This window comes from Equus caballus, chromosome 19 (assembly GCF_041296265.1).
Source record: "Equus caballus isolate H_3958 breed thoroughbred chromosome 19, TB-T2T, whole genome shotgun sequence".
In the NCBI taxonomy this organism is placed as follows: domain Eukaryota; kingdom Metazoa; phylum Chordata; class Mammalia; order Perissodactyla; family Equidae; genus Equus; species Equus caballus.
In genome coordinates, this window is record NC_091702.1 from 29,843,693 (window position 1) to 29,861,964 (window position 18,272).

The 18,272-nt window shown below is 34.0% G+C and overlaps 1 protein-coding gene across 14 annotated transcripts in view; it reads left to right on the plus strand.

The window, feature by feature from the left end:
* The window catches only part of FXR1 (FMR1 autosomal homolog 1), a 63,401-nt gene extending 45,322 nt beyond the window's left edge, over window positions 1-18,079 (plus strand). For 2 of the 14 annotated variants that reach the window (XM_070243301.1, XM_023623355.2), the window contains 8 exons: window positions 2,872-2,958; window positions 4,247-4,304; window positions 4,392-4,454; window positions 9,272-9,475; window positions 11,355-11,555; window positions 12,260-12,340; window positions 16,195-16,286; window positions 17,016-18,079. In XM_070243301.1, coding sequence (XP_070099402.1) covers window positions 2,872-2,958; window positions 4,247-4,304; window positions 4,392-4,454; window positions 9,272-9,475; window positions 11,355-11,555; window positions 12,260-12,340; window positions 16,195-16,286; window positions 17,016-17,186 — 957 coding nt within the window. In that variant the 3' untranslated portion in view covers window positions 17,187-18,079. Of the gene's footprint in view, window positions 1-2,871; window positions 2,959-4,246; window positions 4,455-9,271; window positions 9,476-11,354; window positions 11,556-12,259; window positions 12,341-16,194; window positions 16,287-17,015 lie in introns of all 14 variants that reach the window. The other 12 variants (XM_070243299.1, XM_023623353.2, XM_070243302.1 and 9 more) reach the window with 7 other exon arrangements.
* The last annotated feature ends 193 nt before the right edge of the window (window positions 18,080-18,272 follow it).

The window sequence follows — 18,272 nt, forward strand, 5'->3', positions numbered from 1 at the left end:
GAAGAGCATCGAATGGTATAGTGTGAAAAATAAATATATGTCTATGTGCTGTCTGTGTCTTTCCTTCTCTCTCCATCATAGCTAATAGATTTCAGACTGTTGTTATGGTGCCATTTCATGTCTGTTTTGCTGTTAAAAACAGTGCCGAAACAGACATCCCTTGTGACTATTGAGTAAATTTCATGAAAGTGGATTTGTTAGATCAAAGGCTGTATTGGCATTTAAATATTTAGATCTTGTTAATTTTCCCACACATTCTTTGCACCAGTGTAGGAAATGTCTGTTTTCCACTTATTTGCCAATACTGAGTTTCATTAAACTTTTGTGCCATTCCATAAGGTGTACCTGTTACCTTTCCATGCTTAAAAGACATTTTGATCTTTTTGTAAACAGCTTGTGTGTCCTTTGCATATTTTTTGTCTTTACTACTGAGTTGTAAGACCTTTTTGCATTTTAAGGAAGTCTTTTGATTTTTTGTTTTTGTTCTTGCTTGAGGAAGATTAGTCCTGAGCTAACATCTGTGCCAGTCTTCCTCCACTTTATATGTGGGTTGCCACCACAGCATGGCTGAGTGGCATAGGTCTGTACCTGGGATCTGAACCCACAAACCTGGGCTGCCAAAGCAGAGCCTGCCAAACCCAACCACCACCCCATGGGGCTGGCCCCTTAAGGAAGTCTTTTGTCTTTCATATGTGTAACACATATTTCTTATTTTGCTTTTATTTTCCCCCTGTGCAGACATTAAAAAATTTTACATCGTTGGATTTTTTTAGACTTTTGCTTTATGGCTTATGCATTTTCTGTCATGCTTGGCAAGGTCTTTCCCACTTGTAGATCATTCAGAAATCCATTTGTATATTTTATTCTCCAGGTTTTTGGGTTTTTTTTAGTGCATAAATTTTCACTCCATTTGGGGTTTTTTTAGTGTAAGGTATCAGAAACGGATCCAGCTTTATTTTTTCTGAGCGCTAGTTGGTTGTCTTAGTGCCATCTGTTAAATATAATCAGTTTTTGGCATTTCAAACATCTAGAATTTCATTGAAGTCTCAGAAATGAACTCATATTCACTAATAATCACTTGCTCTTTACTCTCAATTTTTTTCTTATTATGACTTTACAACAGCCATTATTCTGTAAAATATATGCCTTTAAAGATACCTTTTTGCGTCTCCTTTTGTTTGGGGGTAACTTGGTGCTGACATCTCCAGTTCAGGATCAAGGCACTGTATTTCTCTTACTCCTTGCAGATCATCAGTCTGGAACGACTTTCCCTTCTTTATGTACTTGGTGAAATTCTGTTTGTTTTAACATCCACTTTAAATAACAGTAATATTCTTATAATTCCCCTAAATTTCCACATCTGGGCTGGCATAATTCACATTCTTCCTAATGTTCCTGTGTTTTTAATTCATATCACTAATGCTATACAATGAGATTATTACAGGAATGTTTAGTGTCTTTTCTGAGAATATGATTGCCTTTAGAACAAGGACTTTGTTTTATTACATGGCACCACTCATTAGGCCATGCTGAGGCGGCGTCCCACATGCCACAACTAGAAGGACTCACAACTAGAGTATACAACTACGTACTGGGGGCATTTGGGGAGAAAAGCAGGGGGAAAAAAAAGAAAGTAACTTTAGAAAATAAAATATAGATGTAGAATAAATAACATAGTCCCAGAAATATAGTATTTGTTTAAACTTTTTTTCATCATTCCCCCCCGCCATCCTCTTACTTGCCTGTGCATTTTTGAGGACAGGGTCAAGACTAACTCACTTCCTAAGCTTAAGTTAGATTCCCTCGTTTCATGATTCATAGTTGTAATTACTTCTTTATGGTCATTACAGCTGTCTTTGAGCTGTCCTGTATCCTTAGTATCTGCCCTCGTGTGTTCCTACTTTTTACTCTCCCATATCTAAAATTTACCAATTAAATTTTTAAAAAAGTAGTTTTAAAATAAGTCATAGAGTGATTTTCTTACATACCATCAAAAATTCTTAAGCCACGCTTAGTTCCATATTTAGAACTCCAAATTCTTAAGCCAGTCTGTTTAAATAATTGTTGGGAGCTATTCTGTAAAATCAAGAAAGTGAGGAGAGACACTAAAACTGATTGGGTGAGTTTATTTAGGCTTTCCTTATTTTCCTTAGTTAATATGAAGCTTGAAGTGTATTTCTTTAAAATAAAAAACCCGTTGTTATTTAGCTATCTTATTTCTCTTCCTTCCCAGTTGTTTAAACTTTCCTCTTTTGAAATTCAGCGAAGTAAACCAGGTCTAGGTTAATCCTCTGATTTGCTTTAATACCTGTGACTAAGTATTTGCCCATATCAGTAATTCTTTTATTTTACATTGTATAAATATTTTTATTCTGTAGGTGATGCTTTTAATGATCAAGAAGCACTCCTACCAATACCCAGAAATTGAAGGTTTTGTGAGCTGAGCATATGTTAGAGGGATGACCTGGCTAGTGTGTTTTATTGTGTTTTTAAGTCAGTCACTGCTAAGGTGATACGTCTAGTCTGTAAATTCCTGCCAGTTTGAAAGGAAATTTCTTTAAAAAGCTAGTTTGTATACTTAGAACTAGATTAAATTAGAAATTAGAAAACCTTATATTTTAAAAGTAATTTCTTAAATTTTTTAGCATACTTAAATGCTAAATTGTAATGCAAATATGACATTAGTGAAAGTCTCAGTGTTTCAAATTATATTGATCTTTTTAAAAAGCAATTTATTTTTAAATCTTGATGTTTAGTAGCTGTAAATTGCTTTGTTTCAGAAAAGTTTTCCAAATTATATATTGGTCTGTTACATTTAGGCTAGAACTTTGTTAAAATACTAAATGCTGAGGACATTGTGTTTTCTTACAGGGGATGGTTCCATTTGTATTTGTTGGCACTAAAGAAAGCATCGGAAATGTGCAAGTTCTTTTAGAGTATCATATTGCTTATCTAAAGGTTAGTATTCTGTTCACATTCATATCGTTATTCCACACATTAAACTTATAATTAAATTTATATTTGTTGGTAGTGAATTTCAAATCTTTAAATATTTTTGTTGATTCAGATTTGCCCTGTTTTTCTACATGAGAATTCAAAAATAAAAAGTCCTTTGCCATAATAAAATGATTGACCTCATGTACATTGGTTCTCTTTCCCTGTGAACTTTTACACTTCTTTCCTTACTGTTTAAGAATGATCACTCTTGTCTTCCTGTAGTTTGACCATTCTATAGAAACAGTTCTATACTAGAACCATTTTGTTTTTTCCTTGATGTTTTACATGCAAATAGGGCCAGAACCAGGAGTCGAGATGGGCTTTGTTGGTAACTGTCATTACCTGAATCAGATGCACTATCCCTGTAGACATCATTTGATAATTCTTAACTATTGTTTCTAATATAATCTATTTCAGTTGATAAATAAAGAGCAAGGGTTTTAGAAAGGAAATGCCCCATAAATTATTAAAAGTTGCAGTTGTCTTTTTGCAACCCTTTCTCTTCCGTTTATTCCTGTTTCTCTTGTTTAAAGTATAGCAATATCCTTAACTTCTCTATCTTTAGTATGTCTTCCTTTTAGTCATGCATATCACTCCTGTTAATGTTTTGAAAGTGCCCCTGATAACGTCATGCTTCTCTTTCAAAGCGCATCTTTATATGATAAGTCTCAGTTCAGTCTGGCATTCGAAGCTCATGCTTTATCTTCTAGTACCCTACCTTTCAGCCAAGAGCTTTCTTTAGACACTTTACCTTCACGTCCTGTAATTATGTCAATTTCTAAATGACCAAGCCTAGTAGTTCTAAGACGTAACTCAGGTGTCACCTTTTTGATAGGAACGTAGGTTACTAATAGTATCTCTCATAGATGACAGCTGTACCTCATTTAGCAGAGCTGTAACTCCTTCAGGGCTAAATCGGATGATAATTTATAATTTTTAGCTATTTAATAAATAGGTTATTTTAATGCTTACCTGTTAAACATCCTCTTGAAGTAGGAGAATCTTTTGTTTTTTGTATTGTATGCCTGTAGCACTTAACATTTTTGGCAAACACTAAGGCATTTAGTAAATATTTGGTGAATCAGTGGCCTTGTAAATTTTGTTTACCGGGTGCACAGTTGTACTTTACCAAAAAATTGCCTAAGATTGCAGCTTTTTTCTTTGGTAGGAAGTTTAGCTCTAGCTCTAGGCTTTAAGATGAAAAGAAGTTACATATAAGAAGATTTACCCTTTTTTGTTTTGATTGTAGGAAGTAGAGCAGCTAAGAATGGAACGCCTACAGATTGATGAACAGCTACGACAGATTGGTATGGGTTTCAGACCTTCTTCCACCAGAGGGCCTGAAAAAGAGAAAGGATATGCCACTGATGAAAGTACCGTCTCTTCTGTACAAGGTTCTAGGTCTTATAGTGGAAGAGGCAGAGGTCGTCGAGGCCCTAATTACACCTCCGGTTATGGTAAAAAACAAATTTTTATTGTAGTAGTACTAGTTTATGCGCTCCAGTACATTTACTTATTATTATTACTTAGTTCATCATTCTAGGCTTTGAGGACAGGAGATACTTCTGAGGTATATGTCTTAATAGTAGGGACAGCATACTTTTATTAATGACAGTAAAAGGCACTTAATATTCAAGCAGCTATTTAATGAAATGAAACATGTTTTTTGTTAAGTTGATAGTTCATGATCATGTTTATTCCAAATATTTAGAATAAATAAATATGAAACTTGTTTTCCAAATATTTCCCTTGTACAGTTGTATACATTTTCCAATAAAAACCCTCATAATGGTTGTGATACTGCTAGGAATCGTCTTTTGCCTACTCTCTAAGAAAGTAAAAACAAAAACTATGCTAATCACTGTGCCAAGATTGCATATAGCAAATCTGTACTAGCGTTTAAAATATACTTTATTGGCTCATTCGGCAGTTTTGAATATTAATATCTCACATCTGGAATTATTTTGTGAAAGCCAGCATTTCACTAAAACGAGTACTTTAAAAGCCCAGAACCTAATTAACATTTTATAAATGAACCTTTTTTTTCTGAAATGTATTTCACCGTAAGGATGGGGCCTAACAAGGGACCAGTGGATGATGATGGTCAACAATTCTCTAATCCTAAATTCTCACTTATTCTTCTTCAGCTTTGGAGTTGTTCCATTTTTCTACATTTCGACTTGGATTTTGGTAGTGACTTGATTTTTTTCCTCCCTCCTCTTCTTCGCTTTCTCTTCCCTTCTCTTTTTTCAACTCCCCTATGTTCATCCTGTTTTGGGAAAATCTTGCATAAGCCTTTTTTTTTTTTTTTTTACAAAACAGAGGGCATTTAGGGAAAAGAGAAATAGATGAAGGCTTACCTTGTGCAGATTTCACATCTAAGTTTCCTTTTTGACTGAAGGATTATCTAATGATGCCAGAGTTATATTAAATTTTTGCTTTCATTTGTTCTAAGGGTTGGAAGGTTGATTATCCCTTCCCTTTCATATCCTCATATTTTTTTGTTCTCATTTCTTGATATTTTTTAAAGTTAACTCTATTTTGAAACTTGAGAAGCAAAAATTCTAGTAAAGTGAAAGTGTTTATAGCATGTGAATTGTGACCTCTTATTGTATTCCTGAAAATACATTTAATACAAAAGTAATTAAAGAGCAATTAGTATATACTGAATGATTTTAGAGGTACAAATTACTAGCACAAATGATCAGATTTGGCTTTTTGGATGGTGAGGACGATGAATTCATTGAAGAATTTCATAAGCCTCTGGGAAGTCCACTTACTCATGAGAGGTCACTCCTTGGCAAAATGCTTTTGTTGACAGCAGTTGATAAATTTTTATATGATAAAGGTAGAGGAATATCATCTGGATTGAAGAAAACTATGCAAATTCTTCAGTAGATGGCACTCTTACCTCTGAATCTTAGCAAACCAGTAACATATTTCTTGAAATAGCTATTTAACTGGGCTCGAGAAATAAAAACCATTTGAATTTGGTTATACATGTTCTTGTCTGCTTGATATCAGAAGGATTTTTAGGTGATTTTGTATAAGCTCTATAAGAAACATTTTCTCAATACATTTCTGAAGTTGGTATGTATCTTACAATGGATGGTGTCTTACAACTTTAATTGGCAGCATTTTCTTTAATGGCATGCAAAATATTATGTCTTACAATGGTATGGCATGTTGGATTTGATAAAATGTACTTGAGCTATTAAATTTAGCATACATGATCATTGAAAAGGATGTAAATTCTTATGAGGTGATTTTAGAAGTTTTAGGAGAAAATCTGATTTAAAGTTTTGTTTAAAACAGGTCTTTTTGTTGTTGGAGTTATTAAAAATTGGATCAGTTTCATGAATCATTTTTAAAGCTATTTCAAAAAATTTTTGGATGAGAGATGGGGAATGGTTGCCATGATTTCAGCAGAGTATTAGTTTTGCTTTGTGCTTAACCAGTCACAAACTTAGAGACTTGAACCCACAAATTTATTATCTTAACAGTTCTGTATGTCAGAAGTCTGACATGAGTCTCACTGGGCTAAAATTAAAATCTAAGTGTCAACAGGGCTTATTCCTTTGTGGAGGCTCTAGGGGAGAATCTGTTCCCTTGATATTGCCAGCTCCTAGAGACCACCTCCGTTCCTGGGCTTGTGGCCCTCTTTTCCTCCTCTGTAAAACCAGGAACTGCAGAGTCATGCTGTCATCTCTAGTTCTCTGCAGCTCAGAATGCTGCTCTACTTTTAAAGATCCATGTAATTAGTTTGACCTCACCTGGATAATCCAGGGTGACACCCCCCACATATCCTTAACCTTAATCACATCTGCAAAGTCCCATTTGCCATCTCAAAAATGTTTAAAGGTTATTTAATATGAATAAAGTGGAGCACTAGCCAATTCAATAGCCTGTTTTGTTTTTGACTTTACTATCTGTCTTATCTACTAAAATCTGTTTATGATTTAGTATCTTGAATACTAGATTTAGATTAAACTTAAGAATTTTCTTGCTTGCGTTTTTGTTAAGTGCCTTCGAGTTGATTCAGAGTGGAATCTTGCCTGGTACTTTTTGGGCCATCCTCTCACCCTCTGGTGCTATATCAGACAATGCTCTGCTGCTATTCACAGAGTTTTGATGGCCAATTTTTTCTGAAGTGGGTGGCCAGGTCTTGCTTCCTAGTCTGTCTTAGTTTAGAAGCTCCACTGAAACCTGTCCACCATGGGTGACTCTGCTCGCATAGCTTTTAGGATCATAGCAACCTGGAGCCACCACAGTATGACATCAGTAGACGGGTAGTGTGGTTCTCTGACTAGGAAGCAAACCTGGGCCGCAGCAGTGAGAGTACTGAATCTTACCCACTAGACCACCGAGGGCTGGCTGCTTGTTTATGACATTGAGTTAAATACCACACTATATTTCTGAAGAGAATTTAATAGGAACTTTGTGAGAATGTTTAAAAATGATATATTTATCTACCTTCAAATTTTGGTAGTGTTTTCAGGCAAGCTGTATATTTGTAAATAAATTCAGATGTTTTTATACATTCCAAAAGTTTTTTTCCACTATTTATGAAATGATAAATTGCCCCTATTCGAACAAACCATGACATTAGTTAATAAAGTTCTCTTTTGTCATTTCAAGAAATTAGTGTTTAGGAGATTCATTCTTTTCTGTGAGATTCTTACTTAACAGACTCGAATGTGAATAATAGAAACTTGTTATAGTCTTCCTAAAATATACTTCCAATAATTACTTAATCCATTCTTCTATAAGTGACTAGTTACATCCATAGTTAATGGCATGTGGAGAAGAAAGATGCATTCAAGAGTTATATTTAAAGGAGAAAGGAAGTTAGTAGGCTTCTTCATTTATTAAACTTTACATTTTATTCCCTGCTCCTTAGTACTTAGAACTTTGTGCATCTGTAGAGCTCTTGTGTTTTGCTTTTATCATCAAATGACTTGTGAAGTTTAAATATAGGGAACTTTTACTTTATCATGGAATCACTCTTATTGGGAGATGAGCCAAGAAACTTCAGAATCATGCAGCAAATTAATTTATCAAGAGAAAATTGTTATGCACATTGCTAGGTGTCTGGGGTCATTTAGAGGTATAGGAGAGCTCTACCCTTTAAAGATATCATAGACCAGGTGGGAAGTAAATCCAAAGAGGAGAAAATAGAAAACAACACATGACAACACTGCATGATAGATGTACATTACATTTGAGGAAATAAGAGAAGGAGAGAGGTCTGTTTCAGTTAAGTTGATCTGAAGCTAGAACTTGAGGTAGGCTCTGAAGGAGATATATTTGGATATATGATAAAAGGAAGGATGGAAGGGGCATCCCAGAACAAAGAATGAAAGTGGAAAATGAGTATGATAGTGGTTGGGTGATAGAAACCTGGCACTGTAATTATGATATAATAATGAGTATTATAGCCTTTTATAGAATCCATGCAGTGTTTAAATTTTTAAAAGGTCACTATTAAAAATAGGTCATTGAAACGTTAGAAATGGTCTATGAACTTTGAAAATTCTACTGAATTTTTGTCTTACTGATAATGGTTTCAGTTCTATTGATTATTAGGTTGAAGTCGTCTTCTCAGTAATCTCCTTAAAATTTGTTCAGTAACTTCAAATACTGTATTCTTCTAATTTAAGACACTTTTGCTCATAAAATATACTATTACTTTATGTACGACCACTAAAAATACACTCCTGGTTCATGAGACCATCAATGACAAGAAGCATCCTAATTTTTGAGATGTTAAAAATGTGAAAAACCTGCCCCCCTAGAATCAATGAAATAATGGTAGAATATACTATATAGTTAAACTATTCATTTTTCTGTTTGTGATTAAATTTACTTTTAAATATGGGATAATGGTTATTTTTATTATACTAATAGTTTATTAAAACCTAAAAATGGGCAAAACTTTTTTCAGTATTTACCCATATTAAGTGCATTTTCATACTGTATATGTAACATTGTGTATGTTTTCTATAACATTCTATTGGCTGTGTTTCTGCACATCCAAAGAATTCAATTTTTAATCTGACTAGTAGTTACAGTATTATATTACTTGTATAATATTAACATTTGGTTATTTCTTAGTTAATAAATTTCAAGTTCATTTTAATTTTTATTTAGCCACCTTTGAAGCAGCCAGTCAGTAGGGTTATTTAAATACTGATTTGTAGGAAATAATTTTGAAATATTTCACTCTTTCTTTTTTAATAGGAATCTAACTCTTAGGTTCTCTTTCTTTCTCAAGGTACAAACTCTGAGCTGTCTAACCCTTCTGAAACAGAATCTGAGCGTAAAGACGAGCTGAGTGATTGGTCATTGGCAGGAGAAGATGATCGAGAGAGCCGACATCAGCGTGACAGCAGGAGACGCCCAGGAGGAAGAGGCAGAAGTGTTTCAGGGGGTCGAGGTCGTGGTGGACCACGTGGTGGCAAATCCTCCATCAGTTCTGGTAGTCTTTTATATACTATGTCAGCATCCTTTCTTTGTAAACAGTATAACTTTATGCAAGTTAATTCATTTCCCAGGGCACCCAGTTTTTGGAAGTTTCTCTTTCCACTCACTGTCTCAGGAAAATAGTGGAACATACAGCAATATAAGAAAAAGCCCTGTGGAGTGTTTTCTTAGTGAGGGTTTAGCTAGAACGTTCAGGTCAGAGAAACTTTAGTTGGCTGATGCTCTTTTTCGATGGTCAGATGTTTATCTCGTCAGTTTTTGGGGGCTTATGTAATTAGAATGTTTTTTCCCTTAGAGTATTTGGGGTGTATATTTGTTTATCAGGCAGACTCAGAGAATTCTAATGCACAGAGCTAAATACTTTTGTATATTTAATATTGAAAATAAACTGAGAAACATTCTTTGCTACATTATGTACTACTTTGGGAACAGGGAAAAATTTTGAAATCTTTAAAAAAAAATTTTCATTGGTTGAGGAATTGATCTGTAAAAGAGTGTTTGGAAGCCTGGGATTTGAGGTGTATAAAGCAACTTTTCCTTGTGTCTTTTTGAAAATTTTAAATATTATAACTTAAGCAGAATTGGAGTTTCCAGAATGTTCTTGCTTAGCAATAATGGGCTGGGGGGAGAATTGTCAGGGATATGTGGACCAGATTATATAAGGGATATACTCTTAACATTATTTTATAGCAGTTTAAGAAAACCACTTTTTTTTATTGTTATAACATATGCCCTATGGAAAGGTTATATAGTATTTTAAAGATTATAGAACATATGTGTATATATAATTAAATATATACCAAACTTGCTTACAAATTACAAAGAACTAGAATGAATCACAAAATGTAGGGACTTTTTAAAGGTACTCTCTGGTTCTAGTGATATTCTTTAAGCCCTAAGTTTGCTGGCTTTCAGGGAAATAGTTTTTATATTCTAGTACACTGTTTACTATTACCAAAGTTTATAAAATTATGCTGAATTGCAAAATAAATGTACTTTACCTAGTGTTTATGATTAATGGATAAACTTAGTGTCTTTTGCAAAGATGCTAGCTTGCTAGCTGTTACCAAAGGAAACTTAGAAAGGAAAAATCGTGATTAGGTGAATTTCTTCTATAATTTGATTGGTGGAGGCAATAAATGCACATAGGTAAGATGGGTATTTTTTTTCTTATGAATTATATCTTAAAACTTTTCCTTTCCCACCCTCACCCCACCTTACCCCGCCTTCACTCTTTGTTTCTGGAGATGGGAGTACTAGTCAACATTCATTTTCACATTTTCCTATAACCACTTAGAATTTCAGCCTTCTTTAGTTTGCCCTTCTGTGTAAATTTGTTTTGGTTGCTTCACTTCCTAGTAACAGATTTCTGTTATGTCACAGAGTGCAGGTGTTGAGTATTACTTGGAAATAGTCCGTTAACATCAGGACAAAGCAGCAGCAGTCACCTTGAATCAGTAGAGAGGACAAAAGCTCGCTCGTAGAGTTAATTCATGTTCACTGAATATATATTTCTACTCATTTTTATTTCTGTAGCCTCTAGGCAAGGTTAGCCGGGAATGTGAATGTTTAAAAAGCATGTAATAATTTACTATTTCCTAATGTATTTTCAAAACAAGTCAGAGAAGTGGTAGGAAGCTGAGGTGTCTGTTCATCTTCTGCTTTAATTTTTCATTGTCATTTAAATTCTTTTCATATATGTTATTTTCTAGGTGAAATAGTGGTAGAGGAAACATTTGAAGACAGAATATATTTTTATTGGGGGGAAATTTTGAAGTTTCTTTTTCAGTTGATATAGTTCAATGTAGATCAAAACATTCCTAATAACTACAGTTCTCTTAAACGAATATTTCTTGCCTCTGACATGCATATAGTGCTCAAAGATCCAGACAGCAATCCATACAGCTTACTTGATAATACAGAATCAGATCAGACTGCAGACACTGATGCCAGCGAATCTCATCACAGTACTAACCGTCGTAGGCGGTCTCGTAGACGAAGGACTGATGAAGATGCTGTTCTGATGGATGGAATGACTGAATCTGATACAGCCTCAGTTAATGAAAATGGGCTAGGTATGTAAGCACTTAGGGAAAAGATACATATTATTGTATAATATTAATGTATGATGCTTTTTTCAAAGAAAACAAAATCCAAACACATGCAATTTGCAAATTGAACTTTTCTTAGTGTTTACTTCAAATAAGGTAGATAGCTTTTTGTCTGTCTGAAATGTCTAGTTCTGAGATTTGTATAGCCAAATTATTTGAAACTGGGAGGGTTTATTAAAGTGCCCTTTGATTCCATTAAATCAATATAAATATTCAAACTGCAAGGCACTTAATACTCTCATTGTTCCAAAACTAAAATTGGGCTTTCAGCTTGCCTCTTTAAAAGTTACAAATGACACTAGTGAAGTATGTATTTTGAGTAGGCATTAATTTCCAAAGGGCTAAAATGTCATTAACTTTGGTAAAAACTAAAATGTATTGGAGAGGAAAACTTTATCTGTGAATGATGGTAATTTAAATTAAGTCTTAGTGTTTGTTTAATTAAGAGTTAAAACCCTCTTAATTTCCAGATGATAATTCCGTTTTTAATCTATTTGGAATGCTTAAACTACAGAAGTATTTTTCTTGTCAGTAATGTATGTTGTTTTATCTTCCCTGTTTAATTAAAAGGTTCTCTTTCTCCTTCCTTAAATCTTTGAAGGAAAGAATTTTTTTTTGTTTTGTTTTGTTTTTGTCAGAATAGTTCATGGTAAACTTTGCAATTACAGATGATAGTGAAAAAAAGCCCCAGCGACGCAATCGTAGCCGCAGGCGTCGTTTCAGGGGTCAGGCAGAAGATAGACAGCCAGGTAACTTGAGTGGACCTGTTGACACCACCAGGTCACAAGCATGAAAAACAATGTCATGTGTCTGCTTTCTAAATATATTATACTTACGTGTACACGTGTGCATATACATTCAAGATGTGCATTGCATAAATTGTTTACTCAACTAATAAGACTACTACTCTAAAGAAAATGCATTCATTCTTCCTTCACACCATAAATGTTTAGTAACCTGTCTAATTAAACTAATGTTGTGTCTCAGTTTTTTACATGGAAATACTGTTGAGAAGACCATTATTTTGTCCACTTGGCAGATTCTTCACACTTGAGTTGGGGCCTGCCATCCCAGGGACTGTGTTGTAGATTGTGATTGAGGTTGATTGGCAAAACTGGGCAGCTTTTGCATGGTGCCTGCTTACTATATCTGGATTCAGCACCTCATTTTTGTGGGAATTTTAATACCCACGGTTAAAAAAAAAAGTACAAATGAGAAAAATACTTGAAAGTGTCTTTTTCCTAATAAGAGGAATGCATGTTTATGTTTTTGTTTGTTTATTGTAGTGTGATGCTTTTTCCCTTACACCTACTAACTATTCAGATTAATAGTACTTACTTAGTTTTAGGATGTTAATTCATTTTAAGTAGTCATAATTTTTAGTAACTTCAAAGAAACTTGTTTGCTGTGTCTATATTATTTTGAACATAATTCCATTTCCTGTGTACAGAAAATCACGTGTATATTCACAATGAAGAAATTGTGTGCACCAGAAATAAACCCCTTTTAAACTAATCAATTTTTTGCATTCTTTTCCAAAACAAATTCTTTCCTGTGTTTTCCCCAAGTAAAGAATGTAAATTCCAGTATCTTTAGTATTTTAAGTTTAGTGGTTATAGAGACATTTGGGAAACTGGTTTAAGGGTATTAGTTCCTATTCTTGAAAAAAAGTTCATGTTTTAAAGATAGTTGTAAACTGAAAAGGAATTAAATATCAAAAATAGAAAGTTTTCAGAAAATGTTTCTCACTCTTTTTCCTTCTCTTCTTTTCCCTCTCTTTAGTGTTAGGAATATATTTTAGATCAAGAGATTGTATTTAGTTTTTTGAAGCTGGCACAGCAGTGAATATGGTTTCTGGCCATATATAAATAAAAAGTTGCAACCTATCAGTATGTACTTAACATAGCATAGATTACAATGTAGCTTACTAACTAGATGGATGGTGGTTTATTACTAAGTCAGTGGACATAAAAAGAATGTAGTGGGGTTTGTTAAAGAAGAGGCAGAGATTTCTGCATGGTATTAATTGAAACTTGAGTAATTTGGAGTTTTCAATTATTTCCCAATGATTTGTGTTCCATACTGCATTTATTCCTGTTTTATTCTGTTCTTTGGAATTACTGCTTTTCCTCTTTTAAACTTCTTGCCCTGCCCCCAGCAAAAGACAAATCCAAGATAGGACAAGCAAGCACATCACTTTCTCCTTGACTCTGGTAGCAGTTCTAGAAAGGCAGCCTTCATCTAAAGTTAATATCAACATTCTCTTAAATACACAGTCGTTAAATTATTCTCATTTGCTCATAATTTCTTGTTGCCCTTAGTGTAAATTAATCAGTTTATATTCTTTACTATACACGGAATGTGACAGTACACTGGAGTCCAACTGAGTAAGTTGGTCCCCTTAGAGGAAATTCTGGAGTCCAAATTATGTTGCACAAATTGCCTGTATATTTTTTTAGATACTGTAAATACTGTATTGAACTTTCAAGTGGCTTTTATTATAAGGACTGGCTATAAATAGGTTTTTCTTTGACTCAACTGAAGTTGTTCTTGGTTTCATCTCTCTTTGGAGGGGGAGGGGCACTGGTAAATTTTTACCTTGCCAGCTAAGTGCCTCTTAAATTAATTGATAACTTTATCAAAGTATATTATTCTCTGCCTGTACATATTGGATGAAGAGTTGTAAGAACTGTCCCGCATTCAGATACAGCAGTATTTCAGTCTATGCAAGCAGAGTTTCCAAGTAGCTGAGTTCTTCCAGGTGTCAATGAGGACTGAACTTTGGAAACAGGATGAATTCTTTAAGGTGCTCCCAGAACTAGAATCGTACCTATAATGGTTTTGCCACCACGTATGTAGACATACTAATGAAGTGGATAGTAGTATTCTCCTCCCTAATTTTGGAAACTATCATTAAAAGTATTTATAAATTCATTAACAGTGAATTTAAATGATTTAAAAAGTTCCAAAATGAGCATGCTGCATTTCTTAAAATTTGCAAGAGGCAGTTTTTAGGCATGAAACATCTTTATTTGGTGGTGTTTCTAATAAATGATGTCTATTAGTTTTGAATTAAGTTGTTTCCTTGAGATTTGAAAAGATTCATTTAGTATTTGTAGAAAGTTCTTGGATCTTATAAAAGTTTTAGCATGTTAATTCATGGTTAAGAAAAATTAATTGTAATACTATCTAGCTTTTTAATATCAAAATGATTTTCATATAATTTGAACCTGATGCACCAATTCTCTCCATACCTTAGTGACTTTAAATAATTTAAAGTTTACTTGAGTTTTCATTCTTTACATAATTAACTTGCTCCCATAATTTAAAATTCACTACATTTCACATAATCAGGGATTTTTCCTCACAATTTCTGATAGAAAATAATTCTTTAAAAAAAGAGAAAGTAAGTGAGGGGCCAGCCCAGTGGCTTAGTGGTTAGGTTTGTGTGCTCTGCTTTGGTGGCCCAGGGTTTGTGGGTTTGGAGCCCAAGCACGAACCTACACACTGCTCATTGTGCTGTGGTGGTGTCCCACATACAAAGTGGAAGGAGATTGCCACAGATGTTAAGTCAGTGACAATCTTCCTCATGCAAAAAAAGGGGGGTGGGGGAAGATTGGCAACACATGTTAGCTTGGGGCCACTCTTCCTCACCAAAAAAAAAAAAAGGATTATTTTGATATTTCTTCAGATCAGTGAATTTAATTCTAAGTTGCAAACCCATGAAGAGAAAGGATTGAGGTATAAAGGGAAGGTAGTCCAGAGTATATGTAGACCAGAGGTCATTTGTTGCACTTGGATTGGCAGTAGACCGTTAGCTTGGGTTAGTCTTTTTCCTGTATCACTACTGCCATCCACCTGCTTTCTTAGAAAGCAAGCACGTGCGTGCGTGTGTGCACACAAATAAATCAGTCCCTTGAAGGACTGGCAGAGTGGGGAGGGGGTGGTTACTGATTTCATGGTGGCCTTTTTTCCACCATGATTGATGTCCACATTTTTACGGTGGTGTCGTCATTTTTAGTTTGCTTGTAAATTTTTTTTTTTTTTTTTTAATCACAATGGTTTCTAATGAGAAATGTTAAAAAGGAACCATAAAATACCACACTTTGGATACATTATTTAATTGTGCTTTTTAAAAACAAAAAACTAAGATTTGAGTAAATCTTTTAAAATCTTTGATGAAATTTTCAAATTGAAGTATACTACACCATGATTTGCACCAAATTCGCCCCATTTTTTCCCACTGATAATTGCAAACACTGTCTGGGCTTAAAATGCTGTATTTCCTATTGGTTGTGGATTTTTATATCAAACTTATCCCACAACCGTAGACTCAACCAGAAGCAAAAATGGCTGGATTCTTGTGAAAGAGGATTTTAATGTAGGCGTCCTCGATCTCCAGCTTGAAATTTTCTATTGTCAGCACTGAATCAGGCAAATTTTTCACGCTTTGTTTTTGGTTGGAGGTGGTACCCAGCTTAAGAAAACTTTGAAATTGGGTAACCCACCATTAGTTTATTTTAGAAGTGAAATTACTCTTTATCCATAAATAAACTTTAGAAATATTTTTCAACACCTGTAATTTTTTTCTCATCTTCAACAGTCACAGTTGCAGATTATATTTCTAGAGCTGAGTCTCAGAGCAGACAAAGAAACCTCCCAAGGGAAACTTTGGCTAAAAACAAGAAAGAAATGGTAAGGAGAACTTAACCTGTAGGTTTTGTTTTGTTTTTTTTGGTACGGTTTAGCTTTATTTTTATTTCTTAACTTACTGTATGATCACTTGTTTCCCAAACTAGACGAATAATATTTTAAAGACTACTCTTGATTTTGTTCTTGGCCCCAAGTAACTGAAGATATGCATGCTTGAGCTTGAAATACTTTTCAGTTAGAACTCTAAGTAAAGAGTATTTGTAAAATTCAGTCTGCCCAAAGATATTGGGTGTAGAGACTGTTGCTTAATTTGGGGAGCAATAGGCTATAATATACCTCTTTTCAATGATGGATTAGACTTATAAGTTTCAATTATTTAAATGCTTTAAGGGATTTGATATGTAAATATGAGTTTCAAAAAAAAGGTGAGTAAAGTAGGTGATTTGCTTTACTTTTAGGGTATTAACTGTTTATATCTTTTATATGGTGAACCTTCCAGTGGTTAAAATAAAACTAGGCACAAGTTTTCAGTAAACAAATAAGACTCTTCCTGTGGTTTAGGCACTGCTAGGTACTAGAGATAGAGTTGACAGACCCAGAGAGGTTCAGTATATTGGTAGTTGTTTTGATTTTTAACATTATAATTCTTTGATCCATTGTGGTATATGAAACAAATTATTTATTAGCTGATTAATGTTTATGTAGCTATTTTCCTCCTCAGCTATAGATTTCATTTATTAAGAAGTTGAAAAAGTTGTCTCCCTTTGGCAGGCAAAAGATGTGATTGAAGAGCATGGTCCTTCAGAAAAGGCAATAAATGGCCCAACTAGTGCTTCTGGCGATGAAATTTCTAAGCTACAGCGTACTCCAGGAGAAGAAAAGATTAATACCTTAAAAGAAGAAAACACTCAAGAAGCAGCAGTCCTGAATGGTGTTTCATAAACTGAAGAAGTTCCTAGTTTACAGTTCTTTTACCTTACATTTTACAATAGTGCTTGTACAAGCTTGCCAAAGATAGAATATGGATCGCCAGTCTTTACATCGCACTTTCAGTTCCTCCATTTGGAATTCAGAAAGGGGAGGGATCCTGAAGAAATCATATGTTAAACATACTTTGACACCTACTGTGTTATAAAATATATCATCAGATGTGCCTTGAGAATAGTATATGTAACATTAAAAAAAGTTGCTGGCTATAGGAAATGTTATTTTGTTTTCAAAATATGGCAGAGATGGGGGGAGGTGGGTGGGGTGGGATCCCTAACGTAATATTCTTTATGAAAGCATTAGCTGCTTTTGTTACATTTTTAATAATATGCAACCACTTCTTCACCTGAGGAAAACTAGAATGAAATGCAGTCTAAAATATTTTGCACTGAATTGTAATTTCATTAGTTTAGTCTGGAAACTGGTCTGTTTTAATGTGTTTTTTAAATGCTGTATGTAGAGGAAAATCTGCAGACCACTGGAATACATTTGTTAAACTCGCATCTGCAGGGACACTGGGTGATTTTGGCAGTGACTGTTCTACATTGAGGCTTTGTTTGGTTTATTTATTAAAGTGTACAGTATTTAAAAATCAAACATAGCTTTAGTTAAAACACTAAGCTGAATTAGACATGTCCATTCAGACATAACCTGAACTACTGAAAAGATCAATTTCCAGAAGGTTTATTCTGTATAAACTACATGTTAGTCTTAAGTAGAGTATCTTTTCCTTTTCTTTTTTCTTTTTCTTTCTTTTCTTTTTTCTTTTTTCTTTTTTTTTTTGATTTTGGTTGTTTGATGTGCAATATGTTTTTGTATGCAGGTAGTAAATAAACTTTGATCTTCCATTTGCTGATTTTTAACTTTCTACTTTTTATATCAAGTGTTGCAAAGTAGTTGGAGCTACATGCAGGCCTAGAATAGTATCCTGATTGCTTTTAAAAAGCATTTATACTTGCTCATAAATAGCATTAAAATATTAGTTGGTCAGTTTATCATTTTGTAATGAAACCTCTGAAATCTTAGCACTTAAAAATTTAG